The 24162-nt window shown below is 36.2% G+C and overlaps 1 protein-coding gene across 1 annotated transcript in view; it reads left to right on the top strand.

The window, feature by feature from the left end:
• Nucleotides 1-23943, top strand: part of tbx22 (T-box transcription factor 22) — a 33798-nt gene extending 9855 nt beyond the window's left edge. Inside the window, exons 4-8 of the mRNA XM_035762121.2 lie at nt 621-795; nt 6127-6291; nt 15032-15096; nt 15176-15249; nt 21189-23943. Coding sequence (XP_035618014.1) covers nt 621-795; nt 6127-6291; nt 15032-15096; nt 15176-15249; nt 21189-21733 — 1024 coding nt within the window. The 3' untranslated portion in view covers nt 21734-23943. The remainder of the gene's footprint in view (nt 1-620; nt 796-6126; nt 6292-15031; nt 15097-15175; nt 15250-21188) is intronic.
• The last annotated feature ends 219 nt before the right edge of the window (nt 23944-24162 follow it).

Raw genomic sequence — 24162 nt, 5'->3', positions numbered from 1 at the left:
AAAACACTATCTTTACCTACCTATTTACCTATGTGATATTCAGATTTTCTGTTCTGATATTCTGATGTTCTGTTGTATTTAGTTATGTGATATTCTGATATTCTGTTCTGATGTTCTGTTGTATTTAGTTATGTGATATTCTGATATTCTGTTCTGATATTCTGTTATTTTTAGGTATGTGATGTTCTGATGTTCTGTTGTATTTAGGTATGTGATGTTCTGATGTTCTGTTGTATTTAGTTATGTGATATTCTGATATTCTGTTCTGATATTCTGTTGTATTTAGGTATGTGATATTCTGATATTCTGTTCTGATATTCTGTTGTATTTAGGTATGTGATGTTCTGATATTCTGATGTGATATTCTGTTGTGATATTCTGATATTCTGTTGTGATATTCTGTTGTATTTAGGTATGTGATGCTGTGATGTTTGTTTGTATTTTGGTATGTGATATTCTGGTGTTCTGTTCTGATGTTCTGTTGTGTTTAGGTATGTGATGTTCTGATGTTCTGTTGTGTTTAGGTATGTGATGTTCTGGTGTTCTGTTGTATTTATTTTTGTGATGTGATGTTCTGTTGTATTTCGTTATGTAATATTCTGATGTTCTGTTGTATTTAGGTATGTGTACCACAGCTCTCAGTGGATGGTGGCAGGAAATACGGACCACTCCTGCATCGCGCCGCGCTTGTACATGCACCCGGACTCCCCGTGCGTGGGCGAGACCTGGATGCGTCAGGTGATCAGCTTCGATCGGGTCAAACTGACCAATAACGAGATGGAGGACAAGGGACACGTACGTCACATCTCTCTCTATGTGATCTACAATCATTTAATCTACTGTGTTCTATTACTATCTGACTGCTAATCTATAGGACTTTATTAAACATGGCTGGAATGCTGTTTTAGCCAATCATCATCCAGGATCCAAACTACCAGGTTTAAAACTACTTTTATAATCCGGGTAGTGTAGGTACTGGATGCTGATTGGATGGAAGCCATGGTATATCAAACAAGTCATTCTATTATAAACTGGTTATCAACATTATAAACTGGTTATCAACATAATCAACTGGTTACCAAATTATTAGAAGAGTAAACAAGTCATTATATTATAAACTGGTTACCAACATTATAAACTGGTTACCAACATTATAAACTGGTTATCAACATTATAAACTGGTTTCCAACATTATAAACTGTTACCAACATTATAAACTGGTTACCAACATTATAAACTGTTACCAACATTATAAACTGGTTACCAACATTATAAACTGGTTATCAACATTATAAACTGGTTACCAACATTACAAACTGTTACCAACATTATAAACTGGTTACCAACATTATAAACTGGTTACCAACAGTATAAACTGTTTACCAACATTATAAACTGGTTACCAACATTATAAACTGTTACCAACGTTATAAACGGGTTACCAACATTATAAACTGGTTATCAACATTATTAGAACAGTAAACAAGTAATTCTATTATAAACTGGTTAACAACATTATAAACTGGTTACCAACATTATCAGAACAGTAAACAAGTCATTATATTATAAAAGGGTTACCAACCTTATCAGAACAGTAAACAAGTCATTATATTATAAACTGGTTACCAACATTAAAAACTGGTTACCAACATTATAAACTGGTTACCAACATTATAAACTGGTTACCAACATTATAAACTGGTTACCAACATTATAAACTGGTTTCCAACATTATAAACTGGTTAACAATATTATAAACTGGTTACCAACATTATAAACTGGTTACCAACATTATAAACTGGTTACCAACATTATAAACTGGTTACAACATTATAAACTGGTTACCAGCATTATAAACTGGTTATCAACATTATAAACTGATTATCAACATTATAAACTGGTTTCCAGCATTATAAACTGGTTATCAACATTATAAACTGGTTAACAACATTATAAACTGGTTACCAACATTAAAAACTGGTTACCAACATTATAAACTGGTTACCAACATTATAAACTGGTTACCAACATTATAAACTGGTTACCAACATTATAAACTGGTTTCCAACATTATAAACTGGTTAACAATATTATAAACTGGTTACCAACATTATAAACTGGTTACCAACATTATAAACTGGTTACCAACATTATAAACTGGTTACAACATTATAAACTGGTTACCAGCATTATAAACTGGTTATCAACATTATAAACTGATTATCAACATTATAAACTGGTTTCCAGCATTATAAACTGGTTATCAACATTATAAACTGGTTAACAACATTATAAACTGGTTACCAACATTATAAACTGGTTACCAACATTATAAACTGGTTACAACATTATAAACTGGTTACCAGCATTATAAACTGGTTAACAACATTATAAACTGGTTATCAACATTATAAACTGGTTATCAACATTATCATAACAGTAAACAAGTCATTATATTATAAACTGGTTACCAACATTATCAGAACAGTAAACAAGTCTTTATATTATAAACTGGATACCAACATTATTAACTGGTTACCAACATTATAAACTGGTTTCCAACATTATAAACTGGTTAGCAATATTATAAACTGGTTACCAACATTATAAACTGGTTACCAACATTATAAACTGGTTACACCATTATAAACTGGTTACCAGCATTATAAACTGGTTATCAACATTATAAACTGGTTATCAACATTATTAACTGGTTTCCAGCATTATAAACTGGTTATCAACATTATAAACTGGTTAACAACATTATAAACTGGTTATCAACATTATAAACTGGTTATCAACATTATTAACTGGTTTCCAGCATTATAAACTGGTTATCAACATTATAAACTGGTTATCAACATTATCAGAACAGTAAACAAGTCATTATATTATAAACTGGTTATCAACATTATAAACTGGTTAACAACATTATAAACTGATTACCAACATTATAAACAGGTTACCAACATTATTGACTGGTTAACAACATTATAAACTGGTTATCAACATTATCAGAACAGTAAACAAGTCATTATATTATAAACTGGTTACCAACATTATCAACTGGTTAACAACATTATAAACTGGTTACCAACATTATAAACTGGTTAACAACATTATAAACTGGTTACCAACATTATAAACTGGTTACCAACATTATTGACTGGTTACCAACATTATAAACTGGTTACCAATATTATTGACTGGTTACCAATATTATTGACTGGTTACCAACATTATAAACTGGTTACCAACATTATAAACTGGTTATCAAACTTTTTCAGAACAGTAAACAAGTCATTATATTATAAACTGGTTACCAACATTATAAACTTGTTACCAACATTATAAACTGGTTACCAACATTATAAACTGGTTATCAAACTTTTTCAGAACAGTAAACAAGTCATTATATTATAAACTGGTTACCAACATTATAAACTTGTTACCAACATTATAAACTGGTTACCAACATTATAAACTGGTTCCCAACATTATAAACTGGTTACCAACATTATAAACTTGTTACCAACATTATAAACTGGTTACCAACATTATAAACTTGTTACCAACATTATAAACTTGTTACCAACATTATAAACTGGTTACCAGCATTATAAACTGGTTATCAACATTATAAACTGGTTAACAACATTATAAACTGGTTACCAACATTATAAACTGGTTACCAACATTATAAACTTGTTACCAACATTATAAACTGGTTACCAGCATTATAAACTGGTTATCAACATTATAAACTGGTTAACAACATTATAAACTGGTTACCAGCATTATAAACTGGTTACCAACATTATAAACTTGTTACCAACATTATAAACTTGTTACCAACATTATAAACTGGTTACCAACATTCTAAACGGGTTATCAACATTATAAACTGGTTAACAACATTATAAACTGGTTAACAACATTATAAACTGGTTATCAACATTATCAGAACAGTAAACAAGTCATTATATTACAAACTGGTTACCAACATTATAAACTGGATACCAACATTATTAACTGGTTACCAACATCATACACTGGTTACCAACATTATAAACTGGTTACCAACATTATAAACTGGTTATCAACATTATAAACTGGTTACCAACATTATAAACTGGTTACCAACATTATCAGAACAGTAAACAAGTAATTCTATTATAAACTGGTTACCAACATTATAAACTGGTTTCCAACATTATTAGAACAGTAAACAAGTAATTCTATTATAAACTGGTTACCAACATTATAAACTGGTTACCAACATTATTCGAACAGTAAACAAGTAATTCTATTATAAACTGGTTACCAACATTATAAACTTGTTACCAACATTATAAACTGGTTACCAACATTATAAACTGGTTATCAACATTATCAGAACAGTAAACAAGTCATTATATTATAAACTGGTTACCAACATTATAAACTGGTTTCCAACATTATAAACTGGTTACCAACATTATCAGAACAGTAAACAAGTCATTATATTATAAACTGGTTTCCAACATTATTAGAACAGTAAACAAGTCATTATATTATAAACTGGTTACCAACATTATAAACTGGTTACCAACATTATTCGAACAGTAAACAAGTCATTCTATTATAAACTGGTTACCAACATTATAAACTGGTTACCAACATTATAAACTGGTTAACAATATTATAAACTGGTTACCAACATTATAAACGTGTTACCAACATTATAAACTGGTTACCAACATTATAAACTGGTTACCAACATTATAAACTGGTTATCAACATTATAAACTGGTTAACAATATTATAAACTGGTTACCAACATTATAAACTGGTTACCAACATTATCAGAACAGTAAACAAGTCATTATATTATAAACTGGATGCCAACATTATAAACTGGTTACCAACATTATTAGAACAGTAAACAAGTCATTATATTATAAACTGGTTACCAACATTATAAACTGGTTACCAACATAATAAACTGGTTACCAACATTATAAACTGGTTACCAACATTATTAGAACAGTAAACAAGTCATTATATTATAAACTGGTTACCAATATTATAAACTGGTTTCCAACATTATAAACTGGTTACCAACATTATCAGAACAGTAAACAAGTCATTATATTATAAACTGGTTACCAACATTATAAACTGGTTTCCAACATTATAAACTGATTACCAACATTATAAACTGGTTAACAATATTATAAACTGGTTACCAATATTATAAACTGGTTACAAACATTATAAACTGGTTACCAACATTATAAACTGGTTACCAACATTGTAAACTGGTTAACAATATTATAAACTGGTTAACAATATTATAAACTGGTTACCAACATTATAAACGTGTTACCAACATTATTAACTGGTTACCAACATTATAAACTGGTTACCAACATTATTAACTGGTTACCAACAATATAAACTGGTTACCAACATTATTAACTGGTTACCAACATTATAAACTGGATACCAACATTAATAACTGGTTACCAACATTATAAACTGGTTACCAACATTATAAACTGTTACCAACATTATTAACTGGTTACCAACAATATAAACTGGTTACCAACATTATAAACTGGTTACCAACATTATAAACTGGTTACCAACATTATAAACTGGTTACCCACATTATTAGAACAGTAAACAAGTCTAATAATGACAGTAACCAATTTATAATTACAATATGGCTCCTCTTGGGTTGGTGGTACATGGACAATATACCAGGGCTAAGGGCTGTGTGCAGGCTGTACTCCGCATTGCGTTGTACATAAGAACAGCCCTTAGCCGTGGTATATTGGCCATATACCACACCTCCTTATTGCTTCATTCTATTAACTCATCACTGTATTTTATGGTTCAAGAATAAACAGTTTACTGAAAGAGGCTTCAAACTATCTGAGATGAGAAATGTTTTGTTCGAAAAAAGGCTAGAGTCATGATGAAAGTTAAAATGGTTACTGCATGGTGATGGTGTCCGGTAAGTCATATCACCTAACCCTAACCTCCAAAACACAACATACATGTCCAAAATGCATTTAATATCTATGTTGTGCTGATTGACGTCACATTGACCTCGTTCTCTAAATTACTCTCTTGGTTCAGATCATTCTACAGTCAATGCATAAGTACAAGCCTCGCGTCCATGTGATCCGCCACAACCCCCGGCTGGACCTATCAAAAATCCCCTCGCTGCCCACTGAGGGTATGGCCAGCTTCTCCTTCCCAGAGACAGAGTTCACCACCGTGACAGCCTATCAGAACCAACAGGTACTTTCTCTCAGCCAGTCAGAACCAATAGGTACTGCCTTACCAATCAGACAAGCACTTACTGCGTCAGCCAATCAGAACAGCGAATCAGAACAGTCTATCAGAACCAAAAGTTAGTTAACTCAGTTATTGACAATATGATTTTTGTATTAATGCTAACACAGTATAATGGAACAGGGACTGTGGCTTCACTGTGGTCTGAACTAGAAAATCAGTATAATGGATCAGGAGGACTGTGGTGTAAACTAGATACTCAGTACAATTAATATGGAGGACTGGCTTCACTGTGGTGTAAACTGGATACTCAGTACAATTAATATGGAGGACTGGCTTCACTGTGGTGTAAACTAGATACTCAGTACAATTAATATGGAGGACTGGCTTCACTGTGGTGTAAACTAGATACTCAGTACAATTAATATGGAGGACTGGCTTCACTGTGGTGTAAACTAGATACTCAGTACAATTAATATGGAGGACTGGCTTCACTGTGGTGTAAACTAGATACTCAGTACAATTAATATGGAGGACTGGCTTCACTGTGGTGTAAACTAGATACTCAGTAGAATTAATATTGAGGATTGGCTTCACTGTGGTGTAAACTAGATACTCAGTACAATTAATATGGAGGACTGGCTTCACTGTGGTGTAAACTAGATACTCAGTACAATTAATATGGAGGACTGGCTTCACTGTGGTGTAAACTAGATACTAAGTACAATTAATATGGAGGACTGGCTTCACTGTGGTGTAAACTAGATACTCAGTACAATTAATATGGAGGACTGGCTTCACTGTGGTGTAAACTAGATACTCAGTACAATTAATATGGAGGACTGGCTTCACTGTGGTCTAAACTAGAAACTCAGTAGAATTATTATTGAGGATTGGCTTCAATGTGGTCTAAACTAGATACTCAGTACAATTAATATGGAGGACTGGCTTCATGTGTGTGTGTGTGTGTGTGTGTGTGTGTCCATGTGACCGTGGTGTTGCCTGTGGTCCCTGCAGTAACAGAAGACTCTCGTGGATTGGCAGCAGCTCTCTTCATCAGGGTCCACTTCACTTCTGCTGGATGCATAATAATATATAAAGGCACACGCACACACACCCTCTGTTCAGGACAGAAACACACACACCCTCTGTTCAGGACAGAAACACACACACCCTCTGTTCAGGACAGAAACACACACACACCCTCTGTTCAGGACAGAAACACACACACACCCTCTGTTCAGGACAGAAACACACACACACCCTCTGTTCAGGACAGAAACACACACACACCCTCTGTTCAGGACAGAAACACACACACCCTCTGTTCAGGACAGAAACACACACACCCTCTGTTCAGGACAGAAACACACACACCCTCTGTTCAGGACAGAAACACACACACCATCTGTTCAGGACAGAAACACACACACACCCTCTGTTCAGGACAGAAACACACACACCCTCTGTTCAGGACAGAAACACACACACCATCTGTTCAGGACAGAAACACACACACCCTCTGTTCAGGACAGAAACACACACACCCTCTGTTCAGGACAGAAACACACACACCCTCTGTTCAGGACAGAAACACACACACACCCTCTGTTCAGGACAGAAACACACACACCCTCTGTTCAGGACAGAAACACACACCCTCTGTTCAGGACAGAAACACACACACACCCTCTGTTCAGGACAGAAACACACACACCCTCTGTTCAGGACAGAAACACACACACCCTCTGTTCAGGACAGAAACACACACACCCTCTGTTCAGGACAGAAACACACACACCCTCTGTTCAGGACAGAAACACACACGCCATCTGTTCAGGACAGAAACACACACACACCCTCTGTTCAGGACAGAAACACACACACACCCTCTGTTCAGGACAGAAACACACACACACCCTCTGTTCAGGACAGAAACACACACACCCTCTGTTCAGGACAGAAACACACACACCATCTGTTCAGGACAGAAACACACACACCCTCTGTTCAGGACAGAAACACACACACACCCTCTGTTCAGGACAGAAACACACACACCCTCTGTTCAGGACAGAAACACACACACACCCTCTGTTCAGGACAGAAACACACACACCAGAATGTCTATTTTTCATGTATGATGAGAGAGAAGTTAAAAATGTCCTAAATGACCAGGGGATTGGATGCTCCCTACCCAGCCGTGGACCCCTTGCACCCTCCTAATTCATTCAAAACCATTCAAAACCATTTCAAAAATGTTTTCCTGGTAACCCGTTCCAATCACCAGGCGCACGGCTGTCCATTTGCAATATGTTTCATTGGGCATTTACCATCACGAATTTGACATGCTCAAAAATACTGCAGAAATGCGAAATTGACTGGCCCGATGAACTCGGGTTGGCCGGGCATTGATAGTGGTTCCTCTCCGTCGCTCGTTGTGTTGATTTTATCATGACCATTTGGAGATGTTTTTTCACTGTTTAAACATATTGCAAATGGACAAATGTCAGCCAGCAAGTCAGCGTCCATCATTCCATTAAATATCATTCTGACACCAAACTGATACAGACCGACACCAAACCCACTTTTTCCATCTTGTTTAGAAGCCAACTACCACATATTTCAGAGCGCCTTCTGTTTAACTTGCTTCTGCTGGAAGTGGTTTTGGAGGGCCGGTAGGAGGCACTCTTTCCTCTGGTCTAAAAAATTGGGGACACTGCCCTGTGTAGGGTGCCGTCTTTCAGATGGGACGTTAAAATGGGTGTCCTGATTGTCTGAGGTCATTAAAGATCCCATGGCACCCCGGTGTCCTGGCTAAATTCCCAATCTGGGCCTCAAATCATCATGGTCACCTAATAATCCCCAGTTTACAATTGGCTCATTCAACCCCCTCCTCTCCCCTGTAACTATTCCCCAGGTCGTTGCTGTAAATGAGAAAGTGTTCTCAGTCAACTTACCTGGTAAAATAATGGAAAAAATATGTATATTTTTAAAAACTTCTTATGGGCAGGTGGAATGGTAGCGTCCCACCTGGGCAACATCCGGTGAAAGACGGAGACGGAGAATCGTAATTGTCTTTACCGGAGAAAAGTACCAAAGAACACATTCTCATTCACGCGCTTGGAATACCTACAGCCAAAATGGGAGCCACCTAGAAAAACTACAATTTCTGGCTCATTTTTCCAAAAACCAGCCTGAAACTCTTTCTAAAGACTGTTGACATCTAGTGGAAGCCCGGGAACTGCAATCTGGGAGGACTTTGCCTTATAATAAAAGTGACAGCTATTGAAAATAGTGGTAAGCTGAATCTTTTTTGGGGGGGTATTGTTTGTCCTCTGGGATTTGCCTGCCATATCAGTTCTGTTATACTCACAGACATTATTGTAACAGTTGTAGAAACTGTAGAGGGTTTTCTATCCAAATCTACCAATTATATGCATATCCTAGCTTCTGGGCCTGAGTAACAGGCAGTTTACTTTGGGCACGCTTTTCATCCGGACGTGAAAATACTGCCCCCTACCCAAGAGAGGTTAAACCATAATAAGAACTTAAAGTAGTTACGTTTTAGCTGCGCATCCAGTTCTGACATTATTTGTTGGCCTATGTGAGGCGATCCCGAATCCCGAGTTTCGGCTCAATAGGTCATTCGGTGCCTGAGCAGCGACCTTAATTGGTGCTGAAAATCCACTTTTTCCGGGCGTTGCTATGGGGTCCTTGGATGAGCTATCGGACAGAAATGTTAGGGTCTGTCTCCATGGGCTGAGGCGGTTTCAATGCACCTAGTCTTGCAACTCTGGGACTTTTCTAAATGTCGTCATTTTCGTGATGGTCAAAATGAATTGAAGTTATTGCAAATGTATGAGGCTGTTTCTCGGTCTGAGAACCTTCTAGAGCCACATAACTCACCACGAACTATCGAGCACTAGAACAGGTTTCTAATGTTTCAGAGCTCAAGGTCTGATGGTTCTTTGATAGTTCGAATGAAGGTAACTATTGCAGGCTCTGTGTGTCTCTAAGCCCCACACTGTGTCATTCCGTACTTGCTGTGTGTGTGTGTGAGTTTTTCTTGGAAATCTGATGGGAGAAATGATTGATTTACAGTTCATGAGGCTTGCCTAATCACACATATGAAATTTTGGAAAGATGTGACCTTTTTAACCCTATGAAACAACCCCTACAGAATATTGAGTTTTAAGTCTGTACGTAAAGAATTGAATTATTTACAGAAGGTTGAATGGGTGTGTGTTATTACAGAAAATCACAGAAATCTCGCAGAGCTCCGAAACCCACCTTAACGGATTCTTCTGAACACGCTGAAACTGGATCATCACCAATGATTGGATCATCACCAATTCTACATTGTACGATTTCTCGTAAATTACGATAGATAAATGGCTGGTTCTTTTCTTCAGAACCCTGTAGGTTCATGTACTTTGATGTGAAGCGGTCAAATTATCAGTCTATTTTCGTTTTTGACCTTTAATCCCAGAAAAATAGCTTTAACTCAAAAAGCGTTGAGGGCTCGACGCAATCTTGTTTCTGGGCTAACAGCCCATTAGACCAAACCTATGCTCCCCGAGTTTCGTCTTCAAAGTCTTTTCCATTTAGGAGAAATGGCCATGTCATAATTGGTGATGTTTTGTACATTTGCAATAATAAGCCATTCGCCATCTGGTGAAATTTAGCGTGACAGCAGAAAAATGACAAAAATTTGAAAATGTTATAAAACGGAAACCGAATGTCCGAGAGACTTAATTCGATGACATCCCTGAAGATCTGGCCCTGGTGCACGGCCAGAGGCCATCTGCGAATTAAAAACATTTGCGGGTGTCTAAATGGAGTTTCTCATCGATCATACAGCAAATGCTAAAAAGTGCCCTTCATGTATGAAAGGCCGGGTTGCCCAGCAGGGATCTCTTGTCCTCTGAAGAATGTCTGGTGGTAGAGTGGATACTTTGTATTACCGTCATCGTGTGGTAGAAGAGATACTTTTTCCATCGTTTACATCTGCTGCTGCTAACTCAACGGCTAGGAGGTATCACTTCTTTAGTGAATAAGAGTTCAAAGTTCATACCAAGTTGCCATAATTTGAGCTCACGCTGAGGTTGGCTTAGTTCTGTAGTTGATATTAGCCCTTTTAACGTCTGGACAGCAGTCCTCACGTCCTTGGGAACACAAGTTGAATTTTACGTCAACAGGCTTTTGTAGTGGTGGGAGAAAAGGGCGTGTTTCATAGTTCGCAACCAATGTCTTTTCATTTGGGCGGGGCCACTGAGTGAGCGGAGTTTTACTTTATGAAAACCATTCTCTCATTTAGAAGCTAAAATACATTTAATCTTTTCACAAATAGTTTTATATTTAAACATTTAATAAATTGCACAACAATTCCATGTGAATCTGATAACTAGAATGTGTAGACTTTCCAAGATACAGTTTATGTCATTTACATTTACATTTAAGTCATTTAGCAGACGCTCTTATCCAGAGCGACTTACAAATTGGTGCATTCACCTTATGACATCCAGTGGAACAGTCACTTTACAATAGTGCATCTAAATCTTAAAAGGGGGGGGGGGTGAGAAGGATTACTTATCCTATCCTAGGTATTCATCCTGTCATTAGTTGTAATGTCTCGACAACAACTGATCTGAGATAATATTTTTTAAGTACCAACGCATATTTTCAGCTGGTTGGATTACCGAAATATGGTTCCTTTACCCACCCTTTTGATGTTAGCATACTTAACAAAGGGCTTTCCAAAGAGTCAACTCTATAGAGAGGAACGGGAGGAAGGTATTTATGGGGGTCATAAACCTCACCAACAGGCCAATGTCGCTGTAACTACATTACTACTATCATCACATCACTGTAGCTACATTACTACTATTATCACATCACTGTAACTACATTACTACTATTATCACATCACTGTAACTACATTACTACTATCATCACATCACTGTAACTACATTACTACTATCATCACATCACTGTAGCTACATTACTACTATCATCACATCACTGTAGCTACATTACTACTATCATCACATCACTGTAGCTACATTACTACTATCATCACATCACTGTAACTACATTACTACTATCATCACATCACTGTAGCTACATTACTACTATTATCACATCACTGTAGCTACATTACTACTATCATCACATCACTGTAGCTACATTACTACTATTATCACATCACTGTAGCTACATTAACAATATAATTGCACTATTACAACTACATTACTACTATCATCTATCATCAAGCTGAAGATGACGCCGATAGCCATGGCCACTCTGTTTCTGTCTCCTGAGCAACTTTGCAGTATTTTATTCTCACATTATTAGCCCAGAACGTTTTTTATTATTACATTAAGCCGAGCCGGGAAGAACTTTTGGATAATAGAACAGCGGTAACTGACTGTTAAACCAAATAGGGATATCTTCAGTATATCACCCCTGCCTTGTCACAACACAACTGATTGGCTCAAACGCATTAATTAAGAAGGAAAGAAATTCCACAAATGTACTTTTACAAAATTCACCTGTTAATTGAAATGCATTCCAGGTGACAACCTCATGAACCTGGTTGAGAGAATGCCAAGAGTGTGCAAAGGTGTCATCAAGGCAAAGGGTGGCTACTTTGAAGAATCTCAAATATAAAATACATTTGGATTTGTTTAATCCTTTTTTGGTTACTACATGGTTCCATATGTATTACTTCATAGTTCTGATGTCTTCACAATTATCACAGAATGAGAAAATAGTTAAAAAAAATAGTAAAAATAAATAAAAACCCTTGAATGAGTAGGTGTGTCCAAACGTTTGACTGATACTGTAGGTCATATTGTTTCTGGCCCTGACCCCTGCTACAGGGGTCACTATGACAAGCTGTGACTTGGGAAACTATAGCTCCTACTAAACCGGCTTTTCCCAAACTGGGGTCCAGGTATGATGCCGTCGGGGGTATGCCAAATAATTTGTATTTGTATTTATTATGGATCCCCGTTAGCTGCTGCCAAACCATCAGCTACTCTTCCTGGGGTTGAGCAAAATTAAGGCCGTTTATACCATTTTAAAACATTACAATACATTCACAGATTGTCTAGTCAAATAATTAACATCCAATCACATTAACCGTTACTCTCTCGCGGGAATTCCACTAACGGTCCATATGTAGCCAAACGTAGCTGCTACTCATTCCCTTTGCTCTAAAATGTATAAATGGTTACAAAAAGTAAAGCCCGCATCCATAGAGACACTTACTACACTGCTACTACCAGCAGTACTACACCTGCAAACTGTCAACAACACACGCTGTTCTACTTCCACGAGCACATCCAATGCTAGCCTCAGTAATTCTACATGTTATTAGCCCAGCTAGCATGAACACTGACAGTTGTGAATCTGATGCAGCTGAAGAGCTACTTCCCCCTTACCCAGGAAAGCACCAAGCTACTGTCCCCTTACCCGGGAAAGCACCAAGCTACTGGCCCCTTACCCAGGAAAGCACCAAGCTACTGGCCCCTTACCCAGGAAAGCACCAAGCTACTGGCCCCTTACCCGGGAAAGCACCAAGCTACTGGCCCCTTACCCAGGAAAGCACCAAGCTACTGGCCCCTTACCCGGGAAAGCACCAAGCTACTGGCCCCTTACCTGGGAAAGCACCAACCTACTGGCCCCTTACCTGGGAAAGCACCAACCTACTGGCCCCTTACCCGGGAAAGCACCAAGCTACTGGCCCCTTACCCGGGAAAGCACCAAGCTACTGGCCCCTTACCCGGGAAAGCACCAAGCTACTGGCCCCTTACCCGGGAAAGCACCGAACAACAGACAGGGACGTTGGACCATCGAAGAAGCGCAAACATAATGAGGACTACATTGATTTGGGGTTGACTTACACTACCGTTATTATTATTATTTATTATTACTACCGTTCAACAGTTTGGGGTCACTTAGAAATGTCCTTGTTATTGAACAAAAGCTTTTTTTTTTGTCCATTAAAATAACATCAAATTGATCAGAAATACAGTGTAGACATTGTTAATGTTGTAAATGACTATTGTAGCTGGAAACGGCAGATTTTTTATGGAATATCTACAGAGGCCCATTATCAGCAACTGACACTCCTGTGTTCCAATGGCACATTGTGTTACCTAATCCAAGTCTAGCACTTTAAATGGCAAATTGATCATTATAAAACAACTTTTGCAATTATGTTAGCACAGCTGAAAACTGTTATTCTGATTAAAGAATCAATAAAACTGATCTGACCTTTAGACTAGTTGAGTATTTGGAGCTTCAGCATTTGTGAGTTTGATTACAGGCTCAAAATGGCCAGAAACAAAACACTTTCTTCTGAAACTCGTCAGTCAATTCTTGTTCTGAGAAATGGAGGCTACTGTGTACAACTCCCTTGACAGAACAGTGCGAACTGGCCCTAACCAAAATAAAAATAGGAGTGGGAGGCCCCGGTGTACAACTGAGCAAGAGGAGAAGTACATTAGAGTGTCTAGTTTGAGAAGCAGGCGCCTCACAAATCCTCAACTGGCAGCTTCATTAAATAGTACCCGCAAGACACCAGTCTCAACTTAAACAGTGAAGAGGCGACTCCGGGATGCTGGCCTTGTAGGCAGAGTTCACAAAGCTGTGACTTTGGAAACCATAGCTCCTACTAAACCATGTAGGTTATATTCCTAACCCTCTGTCTGTCCTGATTTGTTGTTTGTGCTGTCAGATCACCAAATTGAAGATTGACAGGAACCCATTCGCTAAGGGCTTCAGAGACCCAGGACGGAACAGGTAAACAAACACAGCTATAAAGTGTCTACATCACACCATATTTACTATTTTAACACTTCTGAATGCTCCCTCTGTGTAGGGGCGTGTTGGACGGCCTCATGGAGTCCTATCCCTGGAGTCTGGAGTTCAAACCATTTACTCTACAGCTACAAGGTGAATGGCTACTGAAAGACAAACACAGACATATTCCGACACTCACTTATAAAAGTAAAACTAAGAACAATTCATCTTCGAAGTCTCAATCACAGACATTTACATTATCTTGTTGTTAATCTAATTCTAGTTATGGTTGTTAATCTACCTCTAGTCATGGTTGTTAATCTACCTCTAGATATGGTTGTTAATCTACCTCTAGTTATGGTTGTTAATCTACCTATAGTTATGGTTGTTAATCTATCTATAGTTATGGTTGTTAATCTATCTATAGTTATGGTTGTTAATCTACCTCTAGATATGGTTGTTAATCTACCTCTAGTTATGGTTGTTAATCTACCTCTAGATATGGTTGTTAATCTACCTCTAGATATGGTTGTTAATCTACCTCTAGTTATGGTTGTTAATCTACCTCTAGATATGGTTGTTAATCTACCTCTAGATATGGTTGTTAATCTACCTCTAGATATGGTTGTTAATCTACCTCTAGATATGGTTGTTAATCTAACTCTAGGTATTGTTGTTAATCTACCTCTAGATATAGTTGTTAATCTACCTCTAGATATGGTTGTTAATCTACCTCTAGATATGGTTGTTAATCTAACTCTAGGTATAGTTGTTAATCTAACTCTAGGTATAGTTGTTAATCTACCTCTAGGTATTGTTGTTAATCTACCTCTAGATATAGTTGTTAATCTAACTCTAGGTATTGTTGTTAATCTACCTCTAGATATAGTTGTTAATCTACCTCTAGTTATGGTTGTTAATCTAACTCTAGTTATGGTCGTTAATCTAACTCTAGGTATAATTGTTAATCTAACTCTAGGTATAGTTGTTAATCTAACTCTGGGTATGGTCGTTATTCTAATTCTAGGTATTGTTGTTAATCTAACTCTAGGTATAGTTGTTAATCTACCTCTAGATATTGTTGTTAATCTAACTCCAGTTATGGTCGTTAATCTATCTATAGTTATGGTCGTTAATCTATCTATAGTTATGGTTGTTAATCTATCTATAGTTATGGTTGTTAATCTATCTATAGTTATGGTCGTTAATCTATCTATAGTTATGGTTGTTAATCTATCTATAGTTATGGTTGTTAATCTATCTATAGTTATGGTCGTTAATCTATCTATAGTTATGGTTGTTAATCTATCTATAGTTATGGTTGTTAATCTATCTATAGTTATGGTCGTTAATCTATCTATAGTTATGGTTGTTAATCTAACTCTAGTTATGGTTGTTAATCTACCTATAGTTATGGTTGTTAATCTATCTATAGTTATGGTTGTTAATCTATCTATAGTTATGGTTGTTAATCTATCTATAGTTATGGTTGTTAATCTATCTATAGTTATGGTCGTTAATCTATCTATAGTTATGGTTGTTAATCTATCTATAGTTATGGTTGTTAATCTATCTATAGTTATGGTTGTTAATCTATCTATAGTTATGGTTGTTAATCTATCTATAGTTATGGTTGTTAATCTATCTATAGTTATGGTCGTTAATCTATCTATAGTTATGGTTGTTAATCTAACTCTAGTTATGGTTGTTAATCTACCTATAGTTATGGTTGTTAATCTATCTATAGTTATGGTTGTTAATCTATCTATAGTTATGGTTGTTAATCTATCTATAGTTATGGTTGTTAATCTATCTATAGTTATGGTTGTTAATCTATCTATAGTTATGGTTGTTAATCTATCTATAGTTATGGTCGTTAATCTATCTATAGTTATGGTTGTTAATCTATCTATAGTTATGGTTGTTAATCTATCTATAGTTATGGTTGTTAATCTATCTATAGTTATGGTTGTTAATCTATCTATAGTTATGGTCGTTAATCTATCTATAGTTATGGTTGTTAATCTATCTATAGTTATGGTCGTTAATCTATCTATAGTTATGGTTGTTAATCTATCTATAGTTATGGTTGTTAATCTATCTATAGTTATGGTTGTTAATCTATCTATAGTTATGGTTGTTAATCTATCTATAGTTATGGTTGTTAATCTAACTCTAGTTATGGTTGTTAATCTACCTATAGTTATGGTTGTTAATCTATCTATAGTTATGGTTGTTAATCTATCTATAGTTATGGTTGTTAATCTACCTATAGTTATGGTTGTTAATCTATCTATAGTTATGGTTGTTAATCTATCTATAGTTATGGTTGTTAATCTATCTATAGTTATGGTTGTTAATCTATCTATAGTTATGGTTGTTAATCTATCTATAGTTATGGTTGTTAATCTATCTATAGTTATGGTTGTTAATCTATCTATAGTTATGGTTGTTAATCTATCTATAGTTATGGTTGTTAATCTATCTATAGTTATGGTTGTTAATCTATCTATAGTTATGGTTGTTAATCTATCTATAGTTATGGTTGTTAATCTATCTATAGTTATGGTTGTTAATCTATCTATAGTTATGGTTGTTAATCTATCTATAGTTATGGTCGTTAATCTATCTATAGTTATGGTTGTTAATCTATCTATAGTTATGGTTGTTAATCTACCTATAGTTATGGTTGTTAATCTATCTATAGTTATGGTTGTTAATCTATCTATAGTTATGGTTGTTAATCTATCTATAGTTATGGTTGTTAATCTATCTATAGTTATGGTTGTTAATCTATCTATAGTTATGGTTGTTAATCTATCTATAGTTATGGTTGTTAATCTATCTATAGTTATGGTTGTTAATCTATCTATAGTTATGGTTGTTAATCTATCTATAGTTATGGTTGTTAATCTATCTATAGTTATGGTTGTTAATCTATCTATAGTTATGGTTGTTAATCTATCTATAGTTATGGTTGTTAATCTATCTATAGTTATGGTTGTTAATCTATCTATAGTTATGGTTGTTAATCTATCTATAGTTATGGTTGTTAATCTATCTATAGTTATGGTTGTTAATCTATCTATAGTTATGGTTGTTAATCTATCTATAGTTATGGTTGTTAATCTATCTATAGTTATGGTTGTTAATCTATCTATAGTTATGGTTGTTAATCTATCTATAGTTATGGTTGTTAATCTATCTATAGTTATGGTTGTTAATCTATCTATAGTTATGGTTGTTAATCTATCTATAGTTATGGTTGTTAATCTATCTATAGTTATGGTTGTTAATCTATCTATAGTTATGGTTGTTAATCTATCTATAGTTATGGTTGTTAATCTATCTATAGTTTATGGTTGTTAATCTATCTATAGTTATGGTTGTTAATCTATCTATAGTTATGGTTGTTAATCTATCTATAGTTATGGTCGTTAATCTACCTATAGTTATGGTTGTTAATCTATCTATAGTTATGGTTGTTAATCTATCTATAGTTATGGTTGTTAATCTATCTATAGTTATGGTTGTTAATCTATCTATAGTTATGGTTGTTAATCTATCTATAGTTATGGTTGTTAATCTATCTATAGTTATGGTTGTTAATCTATCTATAGTTATGGTTGTTAATCTATCTATAGTTATGGTTGTTAATCTATCTATAGTTATGGTTGTTAATCTATCTATAGTTATGGTCGTTAATCTATCTATAGTTATGGTTGTTAATCTATCTATAGTTATGGTTGTTAATCTATCTATAGTTATGGTCGTTAATCTATCTATAGTTATGGTTGTTAATCTATCTATAGTTATGGTTGTTAATCTACCTATAGTTATGGTCGTTAATCTATCTATAGTTATGGTTGTTAATCTACCTATAGTTATGGTCGTTAATCTATCTATAGTTATGGTTGTTAATCTACCTATAGTTATGGTCGTTAATCTATCTATAGTTATGGTTGTTAATCTATCTATAGTTATGGTTGTTAATCTATCTATAGTTATGGTTGTTAATCTATCTATAGTTATGGTTGTTAATCTATCTATAGTTATGGTTGTTAATCTATCTATAGTTATGGTTGTTAATCTATCTATAGTTATGGTCGTTAATCTATCTATAGTTATGGTTGTTAATCTATCTATAGTTATGGTTGTTAATCTATCTATAGTTATGGTCGTTAATCTATCTATAGTTATGGTTGTTAATCTATCTATAGTTATGGTTGTTAATCTATCTATATTTATGGTTGTTAATCTATCTATATTTATGGTTGTTAATCTATCTATAGTTATGGTTGTTAATCTATCTATATTTATGGTTGTTAATCTATCTATATTTATGGTTGTTAATCTACCTATAGTTATGGTTGTTAATCTATCTATATTTATGGTTGTTAATCTATCTATAGTTATGGTTGTTAATCTACCTATAGTTATGGTTGTTAATCTATCTATAGTTATGGTTGTTAATCTATCTATAGTTATGGTTGTTAATCTACCTATAGTTATGGTTGTTAATCTATCTATATTTATGGTTGTTAATCTATCTATAGTTATGGTTGTTAATCTATCTATAGTTATGGTTGTTAATCTATCTATAGTTATGGTTGTTAATCTATCTATAGTTATGGTTGTTAATCTATCTATAGTTATGGTTGTTAATCTATCTATAGTTATGGTCGTTAATCTATCTATAGTTATGGTTGTTAATCTATCTATAGTTATGGTTGTTAATCTATCTATATTTATGGTTGTTAATCTATCTATATTTATGGTTGTTAATCTATCTATAGTTATGGTTGTTAATCTACCTATAGTTATGGTTGTTAATCTATCTATAGTTATGGTTGTTAATCTATCTATAGTTATGGTTGTTAATCTACCTATAGTTATGGTTGTTAATCTATCTATATTTATGGTTGTTAATCTATCTATAGTTATGGTCGTTAATCTATCTATAGTTATGGTTGTTAATCTATCTATAGTTATGGTTGTTAATCTATCTATATTTATGGTTGTTAATCTATCTATATTTATGGTTGTTAATCTATCTATAGTTATGGTTGTTAATCTACCTATAGTTATGGTTGTTAATCTATCTATAGTTATGGTTGTTAATCTATCTATAGTTATGGTTGTTAATCTACCTATAGTTATGGTTGTTAATCTATCTATAGTTATGGTTGTTAATCTATCTATAGTTATGGTCGTTAATCTATCTATAGTTATGGTCGTTAATCTATCTATAGTTATGGTTGTTAATCTACCTATAGTTATGGTTGTTAATCTATCTATAGTTATGGTTGTTAATCTACCTATAGTTATGGTTGTTAATCTACCTATAGTTATGGTTGTTAATCTATCTATATTTATGGTTGTTAATCTATCTATAGTTATGGTTGTTAATCTATCTATAGTTATGGTTGTTAATCTATCTATAGTTATGGTTGTTAATCTATCTATAGGTATGATTGTTAATCTATCTATAGTTATGGTTGTTAATCTATCTATAGTTATGGTTGTTAATCTATCTATAGTTATGGTCGTTAATCTATCTATAGTTATGGTTGTTAATCTATCTATAGTTATGGTTGTTAATCTATCTATAGTTATGGTTGTTAATCTATCTATAGTTATGGTTGTTAATCTATCTATAGTTATGGTTGTTAATCTATCTATAGTTATGGTTGTTAATCTATCTATAGTTATGGTTGTTAATCTATCTATAGTTATGATTGTTAATCTATCTATAGTTATGGTTGTTAATCTACCTATAGTTATGGTTGTTAATCTATCTATAGTTATGGTTGTTAATCTACCTATAGTTATGGTTGTTAATCTACCTATAGTTATGGTTGTTAATCTATCTATATTTATGGTTGTTAATCTATCTATAGTTATGGTTGTTAATCTATCTATATTTATGGTTGTTAATCTATCTATAGTTATGGTTGTTAATCTATCTATAGTTATGGTTGTTAGTATAACTCTTATTATGGTTGTTAATCTAGGTGTGTTTTGGTAATTAATCTAACAATAGGTACGGTTATTCATCTTGTTTTTAAACCCCTTCTGTCTTGTCTCATCAGGAGGTAGCTGTGGGTCTCCAAGCAACTGCATTTCTCCTCTGAAGAGCCTTGTCCCTCTCTCCTGTCCTCTGACCTCTCACCCCTTCACCCTCTCCTCCTTCCCCTGCCCCGACACCAGCCTGCACTCCTTTTGTCTTCCCCTCTGCTGCAAGACCTCCCCCTTCTCCCCCATTTCCCCCCTGCCGGCCAGACCCTCCCCTTCCCCGCGACGCTACTCCCCCCTGCCACCCCTCCTCTCAGCCCTGCCGGGGAAGAAGGCTCCAGGCTTCAGTGCTCTGTGTCTTCAGGGGGGCATTTCCGGACATCCACCCAGCCTGCAGCCACACCCCCTACAGGCCCCTCCCTCTCACAGCTCCCCGCGGGGACCCGGCCCTCACTACCCTCACCGCTCCCACTCAGACCCAGCTCCCCCGTACTGTCTGTACCGCTCCAGTCTACCCAGAAACCTCGCTGCTTTCTCATGCCACGCCAAACTGGCTGACAGCACCACAGACTGTCTGCTACGCCAGACACCCTGGAACACCACCATCAACCACTGCCTCTGACCTCTAACCCCTGACCCTTCCTTACCCTTACCCTAACCTAGCAATAACAAGTAGCCCTTATCCTGGAAACCATAGCGCATCAGTATCAGACCATCATCTACTAGAGCTGTATCAGACCAGCATCTACTAGAGCTGTATCAGACCATCATCTACTAGAGATGTGTCAGACCATCATCTACTAGAGATGTGTCAGACCATCATCTACTAGAGCTGTATCAGACCATCATCATCTACTAGAGCTGTATCAGACCATCATCTGCTAGAGCTGTATCAGACCATCATCATCTACTAGAGCTGTATCAGACCATCATCATCTACTAGAGCTGTATCAGACCATCATCATCTACTAGAGCTGTATCAGACCATCATCTACTAGAGCTGTATCAGACCATCATCTACTAGAACTGTATCAGACCATCATCTACTAGAGCTGTATCAGACCACCATCTACTAGAGCTGTATCAGACCATCATCTACTAGAGCTGTATCAGACCATCATCATCTACTAGAGCTGTATCAGACCATCATCTACTAGAGCTGTATCAGACCAGCATCATCTACTAGAGCTGTATCAGACCATCATCATCTACTAGAGCTGTATCAGACCATCATCTACTAGAGCTGTATCAGACCAGCATCATCTACTAGAGCTGTATCAGACCATCATCTACTAGAGCTGTATCAGACCAGCATCTACTAGAGCTGTATCAGACCATCATCTACTAGAGCTGTATCAGACCATCATCATCTACTAGAGCTGTATCAGACCATCATCATCTACTAGAGCTGTATCAGACCATCATCATCTACTAGAGCTGTATCAAACCATCATCTACTAGAGCTGTATCAGACCATCATCTACTAGAGCTGTATCAGACCATCATCATATACTAGAGCTGTATCAGACCATCATCATCTACTAGAGCTGTGTCAGACCATCATCTACTAGAGCTGTATCAGACCACCATCTACTAGAGCTGTATCAGACCATCATCTACTAGAGCTGTATCAGACCATCATCATCTACTAGAGCTGTATCAGACCATCATCTACTAGAGCTGTATCAGACCAGCATCATCTACTAGAGCTGTATCAGACCATCATATACTAGAGATGTGTCAGACCATCATCTACTAGAGCTGTATCAGACCATCATCTACTAGAGCTGTATCAGACCATCATCATCTACTAGAGCTGTATCAGACCATCATCATCTACTAGAGCTGTATCAGACCATCATCATCTACTAGAGCTGTATCAGACTATCATCATTTACTAGAGCTGTATCAGACCATCATCTACTAGAGATGTGTCAGACCATCATCTGCTAAAGCTGTATCAGACCATCATCTACTAGAGCTGTATCAGACCATCATCATCTACTAGAGCTGTATCAGACCATCACCATCTACTAGAGCTGTATCAGACCACCATCTACTAGAGCTGTATCAGACCATCATCATCTACTAGAGCTGTATCAGACCACCATCTACTAGAGCTGTATCAGACCATCATCTACTAGAGCTGTATCAGACCATCATCTACTAGAGCTGTATCAGACCATCATCATATACTAGAGCTGTATCAGACCATCATCATCTACTAGAGCTGTATCAGACCATCATCTACTAGAGCTGTATCAGACCATCATCATCTACTAGAGCTGTATCAGACCATCATCTACTAGAGCTGTATCAGACCATCATCATCTACTAGAGCTGTATCAGACCATCATCTACTAGAGCTGTATCAGACCAGCATCATCTACTAGAGCTGTATCAGACCATCATCTACTAGAGCTGTATCAGACCATCATCATCTACTAGAGCTGTATCAGACCATCATCATCTACTAGAGCTGTATCAGACCATCATCTACTAGAGCTGTATCAGACCATCATCTGCTAGAGCTGTATCAGACCATCATCTACTAGAGCTGTATCAGACCATCATCTACTAGAGATGTGTCAGACCACCGTTATGTACTGTTTTATATTTTCTCCCTTTTTCTACCCTGACCCTAACACTGACCCTAACCCTAACCCTGACCCTAACACTGACCCTGACCCTAACCCCAACCTGACCCTAACTCTAACCCTAACTCTAACCCTAACTCTGACCCTGACCCTAACCTTAACACTGACTCTAACTCTAACCCTGACCCTAACCCCAACCTGACCCTAACACTGACCCTGACCCTAACCCCAACCTGACCCTAACCCTTCTACTTTACCTCTGACTGATTTTTTTCAGCTGCAGTCCAAATGTTGTTTTCTACAAGCAAGCATTCAGGTTCCCTCCAAGCTGTGTATAAATGTACTCTCTGTGTGTGTGTGTGTGTGTGTGTGTGTGTGTGTGTGTGTGTGTGTGTGTGTGTGTGTGTGTGTGTGTGTGTGTGTGTGTGTGTGTGTGTGTGTGTGTGTGTGTGTG

The sequence above is a fragment of the Oncorhynchus keta genome, chromosome 30 (genome assembly GCF_023373465.1).
Source record: "Oncorhynchus keta strain PuntledgeMale-10-30-2019 chromosome 30, Oket_V2, whole genome shotgun sequence".
NCBI classification, from domain to species: domain Eukaryota; kingdom Metazoa; phylum Chordata; class Actinopteri; order Salmoniformes; family Salmonidae; genus Oncorhynchus; species Oncorhynchus keta.
This window is presented reverse-complemented; position numbering and strand designations above follow the sequence as displayed.